This window comes from Cetorhinus maximus, chromosome 12, assembly GCF_964194155.1.
Source record: "Cetorhinus maximus chromosome 12, sCetMax3.hap1.1, whole genome shotgun sequence".
NCBI lineage: Eukaryota > Metazoa > Chordata > Chondrichthyes > Lamniformes > Cetorhinidae > Cetorhinus > Cetorhinus maximus.
In genome coordinates this window covers 74,867,773-74,886,551 of record NC_135890.1, presented here as the reverse complement: position 1 = coordinate 74,886,551, position 18,779 = coordinate 74,867,773, and the positions used below count along the sequence as shown (strand labels likewise).

The window sequence follows — 18,779 nt, the reverse complement described above, 5'->3', positions numbered from 1 at the left end:
GCTTAACAAAACCATGCTGACTGTCCTTGATTAATCCCTGCCTCTCCAAGTGTAGGTTAATTCTGTCCCTCAGAATTGCTTCCAATAGTTTCCCCACCACTGAAGTTAGACTGACAGGCCTATAGTTCCCTGGTTTATCCCTTCCTCCTTTCTTGAATAATGGTACCACATTGACTGACCTCCAGTCCTCTTGCACTTCTCCTGTGGCCAGAGAGGTATTGAAAGTTATTGCCAGCACCCCTGTTATCTCCTCCCTTGCTCACTCAACAGCCTGGGATACATTTCATCCAGTCCTGGAGATTTATCTACTTTTAAGCTGCCAGACCACTTAGAACCTCCTCCCTTTCTCTGCTAATTTATTTAATTATATCACACAGTCCTTCTGCCTGATCTCCATACCCACGTCATCCCTCTCACTTGTGAACACCAACACAAAGTATTCATTTAGAACCCTACCTACATCTTCAGGCTCCACACACAAATTACCACTTTGGTCCTTAATGGGCCTTACTCTTTCCCTAGTTATCCTCTTACTGTTAATGTACTTGTAAAATAACTTTGGATTTTCTTTTATTTTACCTGCCAATGTTTTTTCATGCCCTCTTTTTGCTCTCCTAATTTCCTTTTTAAGATCCCCCCTACACATTCTATACTCCTCTAGGGCTTCCGCTGTTTTGAGCCTTCGGTATCTGCCATAAGCCACCCTTTTTCTCTTTATCCAATCTTGAATATCCCATGACATCCGGGGTTCCCTGGATTTGTTGGTCCCACCCTTTATCTTTACTGGAATATGTTAGCCCTGTACTCTCCCTATTTCCTTTTTGAATGAATCCCACTGCTCTGACGCCGATTTACCTAAAAGTAGCTGCTCCCAGTCTACTCTGGCCAAATCATATCTGATCTTATTAAAATTGGCCTTCCCCCAATTTAGAACTCTGATTTCTGGCCCATCCTTGTCCTTTCCCATACAACCTTGAATCTAACGGAGCTATGATCACTACCAGCAAAATGCTCCCCCACTGATACCTCTACCACTTGCCTGGCTTCATTCTCTAAAATTAAGTCCCGGACCGCCCCCTGTCTTGTAGGATCTTCTACGTACTGGCTTAAAAAGCTCTCCTGGATACATTTTAAGAATTCCGCTTCCTCTAAACCTATCACACTATGACTAACCCAGTTAATGTTGGGGAACTTGAAATCCCCCTCTATTACTACCCTATTAGTTTTACACTTCTTTGAAATTTGCCTACATATCTGCTCTTCTATTTCTCTCTGACTGTTTGGGGGCCTATAGTACACTCCCAGCAATGTGATTGCTCCTTTTTTGTTTTTCAGTTCTACCCATACGACTTCATTTGAGGAGCCTTCTAAGATGTCATCCCTCCTTACTGCTGTAATTGATTCCTTGATCAATATTGTGATACCCCCTCCTCTTTTACCTCCTTCCCTGTCTCGCCTGAAGACCCCATATCCTGGAATATTGAGCTGCCAATCCTGCCCCTCTCTCAACCATGTGTCTGTGACTGTAATGACATCATACTTCATGTGTTAATTTGTGCCTTATTCGTCAGACTCCTTGCATTAAAATAAATACCATCCAACCTTGCCAAACTCCCTTGTGCCTTAAATGGCCTATAATTTCTATGCCTTCCAGACTCACTTGCTCTCTCTTCTAATTTTGGCTGTGCATCTCTCCCTGCTGAACCTCCTCTCAGGATCCCATCCCCCTGACAAGTTAGTTTATACCCTCTCCAACAGCACTAGCAAACCTCCCTGCAAGGATGTTGGTCCCATTCCGGTTCAGGTGCAACCCATCCGCCTTGTACAGGTCCTACCAACCCCAGAAACGATCCCAATGTCCCAGAAATCTAAAGCCCTCCCTCCTGCACCATCTCTCCAGCCATGCATTCATCTGGACTAACCTCCTATTTCTATACTCACTAGCGCGTGGCACCAGAAGTAATCCAGAGATGACTACCTTTGAGGTCCTGTTTTTTAATCTGCTTCCTAGCTCCCTAAATTCTGCTTGCAGGACCTCATCCCTCTTTCTACCTATGTCGTTGGTACCAATATGTACCATGATCTCTGTTTGTTTGCCCTCCCTCTTTAGAATGACCTGCAGCTGTTCAGTGACATCCTTGGCCCTGGCACCAGGGAGGCAACATACCATCCTGGAGTCATGTCTACAGCCACAGAAATGCCTGTCTGTTTCCCTACCACTATTGCCCTTCCCCTCTTTTTCCTCTCCCCCTGTGCAGCTGAGCCACTCACAGTGCCATGAGCATGGTAGCACTCCCCAGAAGAACCTTCATTCTCACAGTTTTCCAACACAGAAAAACGTTTCTCGAGCGAGATGTACCCAGGGGATTTCCTGACTATCTGCCTGACACCTTTCTTCTAACTGATGGGTCACCCATTCCCTCTCTGTCTGCACTTCTGTAAGCTGTGGGGTGACCATGTTTAAAAACGTGCTATCCACGAAACCCTCAGCCTCGCGGATGCACCTCAGTGCCTCCAGCTGCCGCTCAAGCTCCGAAACTCAGAGCTCAAGTAGCTGCAGCTGGTGGCACTTCCTGCACATGTGGTCGGTCAGAGCACAAGGAGCATCTAGGACTTCCCACACGTTGCAGGCGGTACATAACAGGGCTGAGCTGCCCTGCCATGTCTTTAGTTGAAAAAAAAACCCTTACTTTAAGCTAAATGCAGTAAAAAAAAGTTAAATTATTTATGTATTTTAAATAATAACTAGAACTCTAACCTTTCCTTAGCTCAATCTATTTTAAACTGGAGAAAAACACTTACCCACTACTCACCAATCAGCTCTCACCCTTGTGCTGATGTCACTTTTTGAAGCTTCCCTGCACTCGTGCTAGTTCTGATCTCTCCGCTGCTCTCTCACACTGTCTTGTGATGTCACTCTTGTTATTTTCAACAAGAACTGTCTGCAGGACACTCTTCCCAGACTGCTTCACTGCGATGCTGACTGCAGGACACTCTTCCCGGACTGCTTCACTGCGATGCTGACTGCAGGACACTCTTCCCAGCTTTTAACTTTAACATACTCCGCTGAGTCAGTCGTATTTGGGATATGGTTCTCCCTGTCATTCTGAATCACTGATAGATTTTGCTTCCTGACCTCAGCTTGTCTGCTCAGTAAAATAGTCTTTGTTAAGGTTAGATCATCTCTCGACTGCAAGTGGTCAGACAATGCTTCATCCAAGACTCCAAAAAAAATTCTGTCCTCGATTAGTTCATCTTTTAAGCTGCCATATTCACAGTTTTCTGCAAATATTTAAGATCGTTGATAAATGTATCAGTACTTTCCCCTTGTTATTAGGTATGCTTGTTAAATTTAGCCCACTGGACAATGGTATTCTTTCACAGATTGAAACAGGCATCAAGTGCTTTTATTATTTCCTCCTGATCCACTGTCATGGATCACATACGCAGAATGATTCCTCATGTGTTGCACTGAAAGGGTGATCACTTCCCTTGGAAGTCTATTCCATCATGGCATCACCCCTTCAGGAGAGGGGAGGTTATAAAATTAGAGGTGAAGAAACAAAAAAAAATTAGAGCAACAATAAACCCATTTATTTTGAACAAAGGTTCAATAAGTATCTAGAAGGTCCTCAATTTCCTGTTTCTCCAGGTTGTGAGTTTGGCCTGAAACTCACTTCATAGCTGTGGTCCTGAGCCTTTTCCTGCTGTTGAACTAGAATGAGCGCCGTTCATACGTTTATTAAAATGACTGCACGAACTGAGTGAAATAGCTTCAAGGCAGGAGACATTGGATTCAATTGTTCTGTGAGATACTTTCCACTGTTCCTTAAGGGGAAAGATAATAGAAAATTAACAAATGGCATATCCAGTTGGCTGGAGATGGAATTTAAGATTGCAAGTCCTCTCTTTCCGTAATACATGTCTCTGAACTATAGAGAAACAGGTATCAACAGCTAATGTTTGGGCCATCCAATAGCTCAATAAAACAAGAGGAAACTGGGATTTGGCTTTTCTACCGTGCTTCAGATCTTCTCACTGTGAAAACAATAACCCTTTAAAAGCGTCCGAAATTACACACTTTCTGTTTCTCTTTTTTGGTAAATTATCGCATTGAAACAGCAGATTGAATTCAGTCTCAAATCCTTCATCCAAACATAACTTAATCATCCCCCATTTTAACAGGATATCTCATATCTGATTAGAATTCAGGAGAAGAAAAACACAAGTCAAAATGGGAAGCCTGCAGGAAATGGGTGGGAACACATTACTATCATACAACTATGCAAGAGTAAGCCCAAGGAATGTTGTGCTAAGATTGGCACAAATACTGGCTCAGCAGCACCAGGGTTTCAATCCATGCCAATACAATTTACAAGAGCATACTGGCATAGCTTACAATATTGTGGAAAAGGGTGCAATTTATACTATTGCATTGATCAACATCGAACACGGCACCAGCTGGACTTACCAGTTAGCATTAATAATGACTGTGCTAGGATAACTGGTCACTAGTGATATTGACACATATTATTCTAAGATATTGATCAACATCAACAGAGGCACTGCCCACAGAACCAATCTCTGCTCATGTAGACACAGCCCATGCTAACCCTACTATAATGCATGAAACACGCACTATCTGTTTGAACCATGAAGGTCCTTTCTTCCAATAGTCAGGTCTGTTTTATAACAAGTATGGACTATCCTCAGCTTTTTGTTATTCTTTCACAGGATGTGGGTGTCGCTGGTTAGGCCTTCATTTATTGCCCAACCCCAATTGCCCTTGAGAAGGTGGTGGTAAGCTGCCTTCTTGAACTGCTGCAGTCCATGTGGTGTAGGTACACCCACAGTGCTGCTAGGAAGGGAGCTCATTAATCTCATCATGTAAGTGACTAACTATAAGTAAAATGTCCAAGAAGATGAAGCAACATGAGGTTTCTCCATCGCCGCAAAGCCAATCAAGCAAGTGCTCCATGATATTATTCTAAAATACTTGCCCTCCACCACCAAAACACAGTGGCAGCAGTGCATACCATATACAAGATGCACTACAGAAACTTACCAAGACTCCTTTGATGGCACCTTCCGAACTCAAGACCTCTATCACCCACAAGAACAAGAGCAGCAGATGCATGAGAACACCACCACCTACCAGTTCCCTGCCAAGTCAAACACTATCCTGACTTGGAACTATATCACTGTTCCTTCAGTGTCGCTGGATCAAAATTCTGAAACTCCCTTCCTAACATCACTGTGGATGTACCTATACCATATAGACTGCAGTGGTTCAAGAAGACGTCTCACCGCTACCTTCTCAGGGGCAATTAGGGATGGGTAACAAATGCTGGCCTTGTCAGTGACACCCATATCCCATGAAATAGTTTTAAAAATATTCATTTATCAACCCAGATACTTGTATTCTACAGATTTGAATCTCATTATTCCACCAATACTGTCCCTGTATCAGTTCTGGCCAGTACCTTAGCATGGACTGCCCTTATAGCCCTGCTGGCCAGTACCTTAGCTTGGGCTGTCCCTGTAGCATTGCTGGCCAGTACATCATCATGGGCTAACCTCCAACTATAACAATATTTTAGTATGGCCTGTACCTGCATTGTCGCCTTCCAGGCTGGAACTACAGGTCTTCAAAAAGTAATTTGCCATCTTTGTCTAAACTAATCTTTGATCCTTTATTAGAGTACTATCTGTTTACTTTTTTTTAAGGAATTGATTGATAATATTAACTGCTTTTGATGGACATGCTCACTAAACTGATGATGAGGAAGAAGGCATGCCATCTAATTTACAATCTTGGTGGGAAATTTCTGTCCTCTAGTTACACAATTACAGGTTGAACAATCTGCTGATTTTGCCTTATGTGCACTGTTAATATTTTGTACAGCTGTATTATGATCCCTTTTGATATCCCTTTCTACAGGCAGCCTATCATCAGCACTGTTCCCTCTTTGCTACCTCCACAATTTGCTACACAAATGTTCCAAATGTGAGTTTACAAGTAGGTTTCAAAAAACCAAAATAACCTGGAACCAAATTCTCTCAAGTTGTATCTCATTACTAATTATGTTTGCCATTGCTAACAGCCTCACATCAAAAGGTAATTGCAGGGAATGGTCAACAATGACACCCAAAGCTACTTTGTTTTTCACCTTTCCTTATAAATTCATCCATTGTGTGCTGGCAGCTTGTCCATATATTAAGGCAGAGTTCCATACCAGGATGTTTTGTCTGCCACTTCACTGGATAACCCTTACAACCAGAAGGCACTAAATGGGACATTTGCTTTAGCCTGAATCCATTGTTTTGATTGGATGTTGTTGCTTTAGTTACTTGCATTATTTCTCTTTCTCTTGAAGCCGGTCTAGGTGAGTTATCCTCCCTGAAAATTATGCTGGTCCTTTAAGGAGATGCACTTGTTCTATCCTAATGAGAGTGGGTTTAGCTCAATCTAACATTGGCCTGTCCAAAATAAGACACGCCCATTATGTTTCTGTGCTTTGCCCATTTTGCACATCTGGGCAACACTTCAATTTCCAAAATGTGGGCCAAGATTTTATGCCCCTTCCACCCAGCAGGATATTATAGTCCTGCCGAACTGAATGGAGATTTAAATGGCTCGCCGAATCCGCCAGGGGAAGACATACCATGGCGGGGCCATAAAATTCTGGCCGTAGTGTCTGTCAGCGCAAAGACACTTTCTGTGATTAGTGAACACCCTTTGACATTTTTGTTTTGATTTGTACCTTTTAGTAGTTATTGTTATATTAGATACTTTTGCTTATTTGATTCGATTGCTTTATAGCAGCTGGGTCACAATCCTGAAACTCCCTCCCTAGCAGCACTAGAAGTACCATCAGTACATGGACTGCAGCAGTTCAAGAAGGCAGCTCACCACCACCTTCTCAAGGGAAATTAGGGTTGGACAATAAATGCCTGCGTTGTAAGCAGTACCCACATCTCATGAATTAATTTTTTTAAATACTATGAGTAGCTGCAAAAAGTGTCCACTGAAGTGTCATTTGCTTCTTTTTCTTGAGTTCTCTGTCCAAAGTCAGGTCCTTGGTAGTAATTGGTCAAATCACGGCAAAGTGTTGTGATTTTTTAATACATGTAGGGCACGGAGGCAGGCCCCGAGTCTGCCTCAGCTAAACAGTGCTGTTGGCATTAATCTGATCCACAGCCTAGCCATCTAGCCAACTGAGCTAACCAATCTCCCTGCCATTGGTTTAATATACCCCAAACTTCTCATTTCCATTTAACTTTATTTATAAGAATAAATTGACTGTGCCATCCCCCGCTGAAGCTTTGGTGATAGCCTCTCTTTAAGCAGAAGAGCTTGACACCAGCTTTTTAATCCAAAATGGGATTCCAATGAGTGTTTAGTTTACACCTGACTAATCATTAAATCCCAATGGATGATGTCTGTTGCTTCGCAAAATGAACTGTGTGAGCTGTGGGCACTGCCTGGTACCTTTGTCTGCTTTCCCTCGATTTGTTTGTGTAGAGTAAATCTCCCTGAGCCTTGTATGGTCTCCATTTTTCAGGCAAGGCATTTAGCTATTGCTATGGAACTTGGCTTTGCCCAATCAAATAATTCTGACCTATCACAAAATCAAGGCCTTACATTTGTGTTCCAATTGCTTGTTTATGTTTATAGCTTCAGTTTATGTTTCTATGAGTTTTGAACACTAATAAGCAGTGTCTGTAGCTCATCGGCTGTAAGTTATGTACAGTTGACAATGCATCAAACCTTATGTTTTATTTCTCCTGGCTTAACCACTTTCATTTCTATTATTTTAGTTTGTTTCATTAAAGTCAGTTTCAATGAATTCCACTCCTGAAATGTTTAATGTTGCCCTCCCTGTGAGATTTCTGCTGATTTCCTATCTTTCAAAAGGAGGTTAATGAATTCCCCCAAAGAAATGGTGAAAAAGCATAACTTCAGGACCCCTGTGTCTTTAATGGCTCCCCTTGCCCAGTCAAGGTAACTGACTGATCCCTACGGAAGTGGGCATTTGGAAGTGGGATGTCCTTCTTGAATGGTGGGCACAATGTTGCTTTGTTCAGATTCCCCCAGTTTTACTGCTTGAACATAATATTTGCTTTTTTATCATCTGCTAATGTCAGGCTGGCTAAATTCCTCGTTGCCCTTGTACACAGAGGAAACTAATGATGTATTCCTCCAGTAGGTTCTCAGCTATTACCGCTACTTTATCAATAATGTTTTTTCCATTGTAAGATCAGAACTGATGATTACACAATGTTTAACTCCATTCAGAATTCTGCAGGTAATGAAGCAGTCCATGCCCACATGCAGCATGACCTGGATAAGTTCCAGGCATCCCCGAATAAGCGGCAAGTATCGTTCACGCCACATATCTGATAGGCAATGTCCACCTCCAACAACAGACAGCCTAACTACCTCCTCTTGATAGCCATCAGCATTATCATAGATGAGTTCCCAACATGAATTTCCTGGGGTTATCATTGAACAGAAATTCAAATGGAACTTTCGTGCATTACACCAGCCTCCTAAAAATAGGATCCAAGCATTATGTGCATATGTTATGAGTTCCTTGCCTCAGTTACTTACATTATCCCATTTACTATGATCTGCCACATCTATAATCTATACATCTGTTCAATCTGTCTAGATTGCTTTGAATATTTTTGATCTACCATGATCAAACAGCCTGATATGTTCAATGAATCCAATTTTGTTTCTAATCGTTCTTCAGAGTGTGGCATAGCTAGCAAGGCATGAATTTATTGTCCATCTCTAGTTGGCCTTGAGAAGATGGTGGTGAGTCATCTTGAAACACTGCAGTCCATGATGTGAAGGTGTCCCCATAATGCAATTAGGCAGGAAGATCCAGGACTTTGAGCCAGTGACAAAGAAGGAATGGCGATATATGTCTAAGTCAGGAGAGAAGGGGACTTGAAGGTGATGGTGTTCCCATGCACTTGCTGCCTTTGCCCTTCTAGATGGTGGAGGTTGCAGGTTTTGGAGATGCTGCTGATGCAGCCTTGGCGACTCACTGCAGAGCATCTTGTAGATAGGACAGCAGGTGAAGGTAGTCATTTCTTAGCTGATGGCTGGAGAAGTAGACAGCTTGGTCCTGCAAAGTGCCAAATTTCTTGACTGTGTTTGAAGCTGCATCCAGGCAAGGGGTTACTTCTGATTTATGTCTTGTAGGTGAGAAAGACTTTGGTGAGTAAGAGATGAGCCATTCGCCTCAGAATACTCTCTGAACTCCTACCTTAGCCAAGGCATTTATGTGGCTGTTCCATTTGAGTTTCTGTTCAATAATGACCCCAGGATGTTAATGGTGTGGCACTCATCAATGGTAATGCTGATGACTATCAAGGGGAGGTAATTAGGCTCTCTGTTGTTGGAGGTGGACATTGTGTGGCAGGTGTGTGGTGAAAATGATACTTGCCACTTATCCATCCAAGCCTTGGATGAATCAGGTCTTGCTGCATGTGGGCATGGACCGCTTCATTACCTGCAGAATTCTGAACATTGTGCAATCATCAGTGAACATCTCCATTTCTGAACTTACAATGGAGGGAACATTGTTGATAAAGTAGCTGTAGCTATCCAGGCCTATGAAGCTGTCCAATAGAAACATCCTGAGATAATTTGCCTCCAGCAAACATAACCTTATTCCTAAACAAAAACAAAAATACCTGGAAAAACTCAGCAGGTCTGACAGCATCTGCGGAGAGGAACACAGTTAACACTTCGAGTCCGTATGACTCTTAATAACCTTATTCCTTTTTGCCAGCTGTCATTCCAGCCATTGGAAATTTAACGCCCCCCCCCACCCCCCACCCATTGCAATATATCTCCGTTTCTTTTCAGGCTCTTTGGTAATGTATTTGGTCGAATGCAGCTTTGATGTCAAAAACAATCACTCTCGCCTTCCTTTGCCATTCAGCTCATCTCTCAATTTTTGGACCAAGATTTTAATGAATTATGGAGCTGAGTGGTCCTTGCAGAGCATCAGTGTTATTGCAAGCATCTACTATAATAAGTAGCATAACAAATCCAAATGGTACTCCACTCATTATTGCCACAATGTGGGGCTTCACATTGTCAAGACAATTTTCAGATTGACAAAGTTAATTTCCATTAACTCGTGATATTTTTTTAAAAAACAAGTCTTACATGTGGAACGTTATAAATTTTGTTTCTGAAAATCTAAACAAATTATATTGAATGAAAAAAAATTGTCAAACAATGCAGTTACCTTAAAGAACTCCAAGTAAATATGCATTGTGACATGGGCACATGCCCAGATGGAGTACACAATACCAGCCAGCAGCAGCAGAGGCCTCCCCCAACTACAATACACATTCCCAAACTGTGCAAATATTGCATAATCGTACTTTGTTACACAGTACCAACTAGCACCCATTACAGGCATTACTGCGCTAAGATAAATGATGGTGATCAGTATGTTACAGATATTTCCTGGGTGAAGTTACACAATTTCAACCAGTACCCAATCTACAGATACAGGCGCCACATAAAACTAATATTCTGACTGGGGTGCTTCAGTTGAACCTTCCAGTTTAATAGTTAGTCTGACATTTACATATTTCTATGCCAATGGGTCTATTGTCACAAATTGCCTTGGAGCCTCTTTATGTATTAACCATCTACTAAAGTGTGGTATATTCACCTCTGTCTGCAGATTAAAGTACCAGTGGATGGGCACAGCACATATCTCATTCAGCTTGGCCTGTCTGCCATTCCTTTGGTTGTCCTCCTCTTCTTCCACACACATGAGGTAGGGGGATTCCCATTGCGAAACCTCATTGGTGCCAAAAGGTATTGGGGGAATGGAATCAAAACAATTGCCATGATGGCTCACGAAACCCTGCATGTTTGCAGAAAAGGTAACAGAAGAAATCAATGGCCCATGAAAGCCCTAGAATCATCCTGGCCCTTTAAACTTATTTTCAAGTACAGCTCACCCTCTAACAACCCTGGATATCCATTTTAATTGGCATGATGTGGAAATGGTGTAGACCCCAGATAAAAACACACGGGGTTTTATAATGTAGATGCTGCATTACTTGAATTTAATAATGAAGATCGCTTTTACAAGTGGGGGTTTCATTCACCCACCACGACCTGCTCGAGATGAAGACAAGACCAAGTCTCTCGGGTCTAAACTCCTTTTTCCATGCAGTACTGTCCCAGGGATTTATGCACACACAACAAAAACTGACCTTTGCTGTATCAACAATATATATATATAACATATACACACAGATACATATATATATATATGGAGATACCGCACAAATAAATTTACAATGGTTGCACCAATATGCAAACTAGTGCTGAATTTTTTCTAATGAAGAAAGAGAAATAACTTTCAATTGTATAATACCTTTTTACAACATCGGAAGGGGTTTCTCAGTCAATGAACTATTTTTGCAGTGCAATCTCTGTTGTCATTTAGAGATGCAAAGCAGCCTAATCTCTCGCAGCGAGGTCCCACAAATGGCAATGAGATAAATAACCAGATAATGTGTCTCACTGACGTTGATAGAGGGCCAAATGTTGGTCAGGGGACCAGGGGAATTGACCTGCTCATCGTTGAATAGTGCCATGGGATCTTTTATGTCCAGCTGAGAGATAAAATGAAGACTAAATTTAATGGCCCGAATCTTCTGAGGATAGCAATCACCGTCGGATTGCCTCTCTGCTCCTGCATTTCTGCACAATGCCCGAAGCCACAACATTCTGACTCAGGGGCCAGAGTCAGGGCTGTGACAGGAGACGAAGAAACGAAGACAAGTGAATACGTGAATGCCACTTGACTTCCTTCTGAAGCTTGTGGCTTTAACCACTGTTAAATATTCAGCAAACCTAAGGCTTAATGGATCTTGACTGAAAATCTCCTACCCTAGCTTTTGAAAGTTCCGGGTTCAATTCAAACCGAAGCCCAGCGCTCAGAAAAGCGACAGTGAAAACAGCCAAGGGTTCTGAACACGGGCCCAGTTTACACCACATTGTATGGGTGTAACAGCATGCTCCCACACAACTTGTTCTGATTGGTTAGCGTATTTTCCTACTTTCGTTATTTCCTATTTACATAAGGCAGCAAACACATGCCCCCTCCGACTCCCATCCAATGAGCTGCACAAGGATAAATGAATGACCGAAACTCCTTTGATATCACGTCGAGTCTTTCAAGCTGCCATCTCTAGTTACAAGTAAAAACACGTGGAGCCGGAACCCTTCCCTTAAAGTGATGTTTTGACCACTTGGGCTTTTCATCGAGCCCTTCCGCTGATGTGGCACCAGGTTAAATAAATAGCACAAAGTATTGGGCGTCATGGGTCTTGCGCCCCTCAAACCCCTTGGAACCCAATGCACAATAAACACCTTTCGATACAGCGCTGGGCTGCCAGGTCAGAGGTTTGTATAAATAATTAAATGTCAATTTTAAACCTGACGCAACGGCGAAAAATTAGCCACTAGGTTCCCTGTGTACGGGTTTTAGGGTGAACGAGACTGGGCACGGTCTAGTCCCTGAAGAATAAGCAGAATCGGATTAGGGCAATTCCAAACCAAACGCCTTTATGCACATCAGTCAGTATTTATTGTCTTTACAATATGATACATCCGCACACCAACATCCATCCCACTGGGTTTACAAAATAATTCAGGACAAGCCTCCTCAAACTGCAACCAAAGATTGAGATCTGACAGCCAGACATGGTCCCAACCAAATAATGGAGATGGAGTTACTATGGGGATCGTTCCCATTGGATTTCCTGCGTGTTGAACTCATCCCAGGTCGATCCCCCAAGCCTTTACTCTTGCCTGCAATCTGCTTTGCCGGCTCCAAGCAGCTCTGCCTCATTTGCTTTGCAAATCTCTGCACAACATTGAACAAGAGGTGTTTAAATGGGCTGGGGAGGAAAATGACAAGGGGAGTGAATGTCGTCCAGTCGGAACAAGGGTGCCGAATGGACAGACACGGGTCCGGCCAGTGATCCCCACACCCCAGCTCGGTCAATTCAATATGCACATTTTTTTTTTCCCGATCGGGACGCTATAGCACGAAAATTTGCACGTCAGATACGGCACAACCCATTTCCATTTCAGAGCACACTGCCACTAAGCGCTTTTACAAGCGGAAGGAGGGCGCATCGTTTCTGCAGCGAGGCCGCCTCAATGCCATTTAAGAAAGAGAACAGGAACGTGTGGGGCTCACCTCCTTCTCCTCTGGATCCCACAAGAACAACCGAATGCATCAAGCGAAAGCGGCGCAGGTCGGTGAAATAGAGCAGGTTCAATATCCCAGCGACGCCCATCGGCAGCCGGCGTACCGTGCAGAGAAAGGAGAGGCAGTGAATGGAAGGGTTTATTGAGGAACACAAGAGACCGATGGTAATCGTTAATCTGGTTCCTTTTCGTTGCAATAAATGGGACTTACCCGATTTCAGCATTCGGCTTTTAAACCTGACGTTGCTGACCATTGTGACAGGTTTAAATCCCTCTGACACTGGGGCACACGGAGCCTGATTCACCGAGAGAGCCAGGATTACTGACACAGTGAAACTGGTACCCAGCGCAAGCACGGAGCCAATCACATACAGCAGGGAGGCACATAGGGCCAATCACATAACAGGACACTGACAGCTAACCAATGGTATTCAAGAGCAGGGCACGGACAGCCAATCGGGCACAAGATACTTCCCCGATCAGCCAATCGAAGGCGAGCTACCGAACCCGCAAGCCAATCAACGGGCCACTAAGAGACCAGTCGCAGAATCAATCAGGTGCAAAGGAAGTGCCAGGGAAAACCAATCGGAGGCTGAGTGCAGGCATAATGAGCCAATCAGGTGAACGCGCAAGTAGAAAAAAAATCAGATAAACAACTGGAGGAAAAACAAACACAAAAAATGCTAAACAGAGAGAACGCAGGCAATTAGCACAACTGTCAACTTAAGAGAAATGTTAACAGTAAGACTTAAGGTAAGAAGTAGTGACTGCAAAACCATTAAAAATTATCGATTTTAGCTTTTTGTTTTTTAAAAATATGGATTGGCTGACATCATGCCCAGAGATAATAGGGTAATTTTCATTCTGGGTGTGAGTGGAAAATTGATAGTTGAGGATTTGTCGCCCATTGTACACTTCGCCCGATTTTCCTTTCGACTGACTTAATGTCAACCACCAGTGATGCAGTCAACACATGGGAGAGGAGGGAAATACAACATTATGTTTATTTTTCAGACTGAAATATATTGATATAGTTTACATTCTTAAAACTAAAATAAGGAAGTTTCCAGCTGATTCAATCTGTGATAGGACACCGAGAAAAGACAAAAACTGACTACAGGTAGAAAACATCCAACAAATCAGAAATTCGACATAGATACACAAACAGGAGCAGGCAATCAGATACAGAAAGCTGGAGATTTCTACCCATTTTCCAAATATAATTCAAATTGGTCTATTCTGAGTCAACTCAAGTCAGAATATTGGTCACCTGAGACCATGTAATTTTTTTTCTCTGCCTTTTAAATACAGTAGTAAAATGTGACCTCTGTGTATCAGCACCGCATGAATAAATTATTAAGCAGAGAATTGCTATTCCTTAAATTTAATTGTGTCTTTCTTATTATATGGTTTTGCTTTCTGTACTTTCTTCTTTCTAAAAAAAAATTCTCTCTATGTCCACATTATTCACTTGCTTTCCCCAGTGAGATCCAGCTTCCACTCCTTTGGCTCAGTAATCTAAAATGTAGAATTATCCATACAGAGAGAGTACTGAGAATGTGGAATCTGCTCCTACATGGAGTGGCGAAGTGAACAGCATAGATGAAATTAAGGGAAACATAAGAACCTAAGAAATATAGGAGCAGAAGTGGGCCATTTGGCCCTTCAAGTCTGCTCCACCACTCAATAAGTTCATAGCTGACCTTCCACCTAAACTGTCCCATTAACTCTATGTATTCAAAAATGTCTAGGTGTCTGTTTTGAATAAACTTAATGACCGAGCATCCACACCTTCCTAGGGCGGAGAATTCCAAAATTCCACAACCCTTTGAGTGAAGAACTTTCTCCTCTAAATGGCCAATCCCTAGCTCTAGGCTCCCCATCTGGGGGAAACATCCTTCCAGCATCTATCCAATCAATCTCCTTAAATAGATATGTTCCAATGAGAACACTTCTCACACCTCTAATAAGGACAAAGGGCGGAATTTTCCCATGCCTCCCATGGCAGGTTTTGTGGCGGGTCGGGGCAGAGAATCCACGGTAGGCAAAAAGTTGGAAATCCACCAGTGTAAAACAGCTTGCAATTCACCCGATAGTGGGCTTGTGGCGGGTCAGTTGTCCTGCCAACTAGTGGCATGAACGCTATTTGCATTCATTAACATGTCATGAATGCTCATTGAAACGGCTGCTCACTGGAATCTTGTCACGCTTTCCAATCTTGCGTCACGCCAGTGGGAAATTATGTCGGCCTCAAATCTGTTCGAAAAGGGGCGCGTGCACTAGTGCACAACTCAGTTCACTGGTAACTTCGGGGTGAGTGGAATGTACATAGCCTACCTGCCATAGTGCTTCACCGGTGTTGTAGCGATGAATGCCACATTGCTGGGGCTGCAGGGTTGGTCTGCTCCTGCTCTCTGCCTACATTGTCCCGAGGAACACCACTGTGCTGTGCTCATGCAGCCCTCCACTTTCAGAAACACTTCAACCAGGGGTGGGCTGTGAGGCGAGGGTGGGGTTGACGGACATGGGAAGGGGGGGTGCAACAGTGAGGGAAGGCTGTGTATGGCAGCATTGGGGAAGGGCAAACATGAGAGGGGCGATGGGGAGGGAAGGCTGTGAAATGGCAGTCGGGGGTAAAGGTGAACATAAGGAGAGCCTTTCTGGGGCTGCCCTCTAACCTCTTGTTGCTGCAGGAGTGAGTGTGCAGGAGTCTACTTAGAAAGAAAGGAGGAATATCTCCTTGCGATGAAAGCCACTGAAAGCCAATGGCTTCATTAGCTCCATTAAAGGGCTACTCAGAACTCAGTGGCTACACCATCACAGTCGCTGCATCTCAAGAGTAACACACAGGAATGTAGAATTTGAGAATGCAGGCAATAGTGAAGGAGACACAACTTTATCATATATGGCATTGCGTCAATGAAGGCCTGTCATGTATTCACCAGATTTGACACTCCTAACGGGCCAAAGGGCATCCACTCATTGTCCATGAGCAACTAATTGGTCATTAATATGCCACATTAGAGATTGAAGCACAGAGCTAGGTCGGGTCACTCATCTCAATTAAACTTTAGGATCCCACACAGGGCTCAAGGTGTTACATCTGTGATGCCATCTTGGTCATCTCGATGTGTGCGTGTGCATTGGTATCTCAGGGACAAAGTGGCATCAGCCACCATGCAAGTAGGGCAGGAAAACCTATGGACTCTTACAGTCTCCAAATGTGTCATCTTCTGAGCTTCACTTTCTTGCCCCTTGAATCATTAATGTCTTCAATGTTTCCTTTCAGAGAGAAGGCAAAAGCACATATGGATCCAGGGCTCAATGCTGCTTTTGTCAGGGTCCAAATACAATGCAGGAGGTGAAGGAGGGAGAGGTGACACAGTACTCAGCTCCAGCAGGAGGGACATGGTCAAGTGGAGCCAGAGCATGAACAGGAGGGTCAGGAGCAGAAACTCAGACAACGGAGGCGACCCACTAGACCTAGGATTTATCATAGAAGAGTCTCCTATTTACAAATGTGTGAGAGGCAATGCTTTATACATTTGTGTTTGTCCCGAGCTCTGGTACATCACATAGGCCTCATTCTTTGTGAATGACACCATGTGGCGTTGCCCTGCCAGTGGCTTTGAAGGTGACCACAGTGATCAATTTCTTGGCCTCTGGTTCTTTCCAAGGATCAACAGACGACCTGTGTGGCATCTCTCAGCCCGCAACACATCGATACATAAAGAGATGCCCTTTACAGAAAGGCCCATCATTATGTCAGGTTTGTTCTGGATGAAGATAGCCAGGCTGTGAGATTCACCAGCTTCGCTACCATCTCAGGCTTCCCACGAGTGCAGGGTGCAATAGACTGCACACATGTGGCTATACGGGCTCCATGGCAGCAGACCCTAATGTTTATAAACCACAAGGGTTATCATTCCATCAATGAACAACTGGTGTATGATCACCAGGACCACATACTGCATGTTTGTGCACAGTACCCTTGAAGTTGCCCACACTCCTACATCCTGTGTCACTCCCAGGTACCTGAGATTTTTGAGGGGTGTTACGTCTGCAGGGATGGCTGCTTGGGGATAAGGGGTACCCACTGAAACGCTGGCTGATGACATCTGTGCGTCGCCCTCAGAGTCGTTCTGAGGAGGGGTACAATGCTGCTCACAGCTCCATATGCTCCCTTACTGAGCAGACTATAGGGCTTCTGAAGATGCATTTCAGATGCTTGGATTGCTCAGGTGCCTCACTCCAATACATCCCCGACACGGTTTCCTGCATCATTGCAGTGTGTTATGCCCTTCACAATCTGGTTATGCAAAGACGTGACCCCCAGCCAGAGGATGACCTGGAGGAGGATGAGAGCTATCGGAGGATGAAGATCTAGAGGCCCAGAAACCTCAGGAGGCTGCTGAGGGTCTGTCTGGGCGCGATCACACCATGGAGGAAGGAAGATATGGGAGACGTGCCCGTGATACGTTATTTGCTGACAGATTCCAGGAAGAGTAAAGTTAAGTAAGGGAATATGGCCACATCTTTTGTAGCCTTCAGTGCTATTTTCTTTCATCTCAGGGGATGTCCACTGACTTGCAGCGAGAATGAGTCCCGCATTCACATTTGCGCGTTCTGGCCTCATGAATCGCCAGCCATGATCTTTGCTTTGGTCCATGGGGCCCTGTGAATGAGCTCACTCTGGAAACTGAGAGCCCACTTAGGAACAAGATCGATGTGAGAACAGACTTGAAGCCTTTGCTGCCTTCTAATGATGCAAACACTGCTGTGACTGAGATGTGGACATGCCTAGGGATCTCCTCCTCCAGTGCATGTCTTTTCTTCTGCCACTACCACTGAAGAGACACAAATGCTGCTAAATTATCAACGCTGATGAGCTGCCCTCGCTTAATGGTGTTCTTTTAGGAAGAAGGGTTAGAAACGCTTACATCACACACTTGCAATAAAGATTTTAACACATTTCTCTGATGTCACACAAGGGTGCAGAGATTAGGTCAACTGAGTTTGACATCACAGGAATGTGAATCTCACAGTGGGACACTATCACTGAGAGGGAGGAAGGCTAAACCTTGAAATAAGTGGATTTCAAAGAATAAAATCACAACCCCTTCAGTAGCCAAGAACATTTACATAACCATCAAATGTAATCACAAAAGTGCAATTTATTTACATGTCTAGCACACTCATGACCCAAAAGTGACATCAATTTTCTTCACTTTCCTAACTCTAGCCTGGGTGCAGCCCCAACATCCGCAGCAGAGATGGAGGCAGCCTGCTGACTGCTACATTGTGATGTCTGTGATGACATTGGCAGACTCCTCTGGTGGCTCAAGGTTCTGGATGGCCCCAGCCTGATAAGGGTCACCTGCTCAGGGACAGAAGCACCCTCGGCAGCCTGAGAAGCTGGAGTGGATGAGGGAACAGGCAGAGGGGGCTGTGAGCGGTTGCACAACCTTGGAGTGTCCTGAGAGGAGGCCCCCGGGGTGTCCGGCCA

The 18,779-nt window shown here is 43.9% G+C and overlaps 1 protein-coding gene across 2 annotated transcripts in view; it reads right to left on the bottom strand.

Annotated features, from left to right (window-relative positions):
• Positions 1-13,584, bottom strand: part of septin5a (septin 5a) — a 112,730-nt gene extending 99,146 nt beyond the window's left edge. Inside the window, exon 1 of one of the 2 annotated variants that reach the window (XM_078553905.1) lies at positions 13,485-13,584. Coding sequence is in view for 1 of the 2 variants with exons in the window: in XM_078553904.1 (XP_078410030.1) it covers positions 10,710-10,814 (105 nt within the window). In the remaining variant the exon portion in view is untranslated. Of the gene's footprint in view, positions 1-10,709; positions 10,904-13,484 lie in introns of those variants that run through there. The other variant, XM_078553904.1, reaches the window with a different exon arrangement.
• Between the last annotated feature and the right edge of the window lie 5,195 nt (positions 13,585-18,779).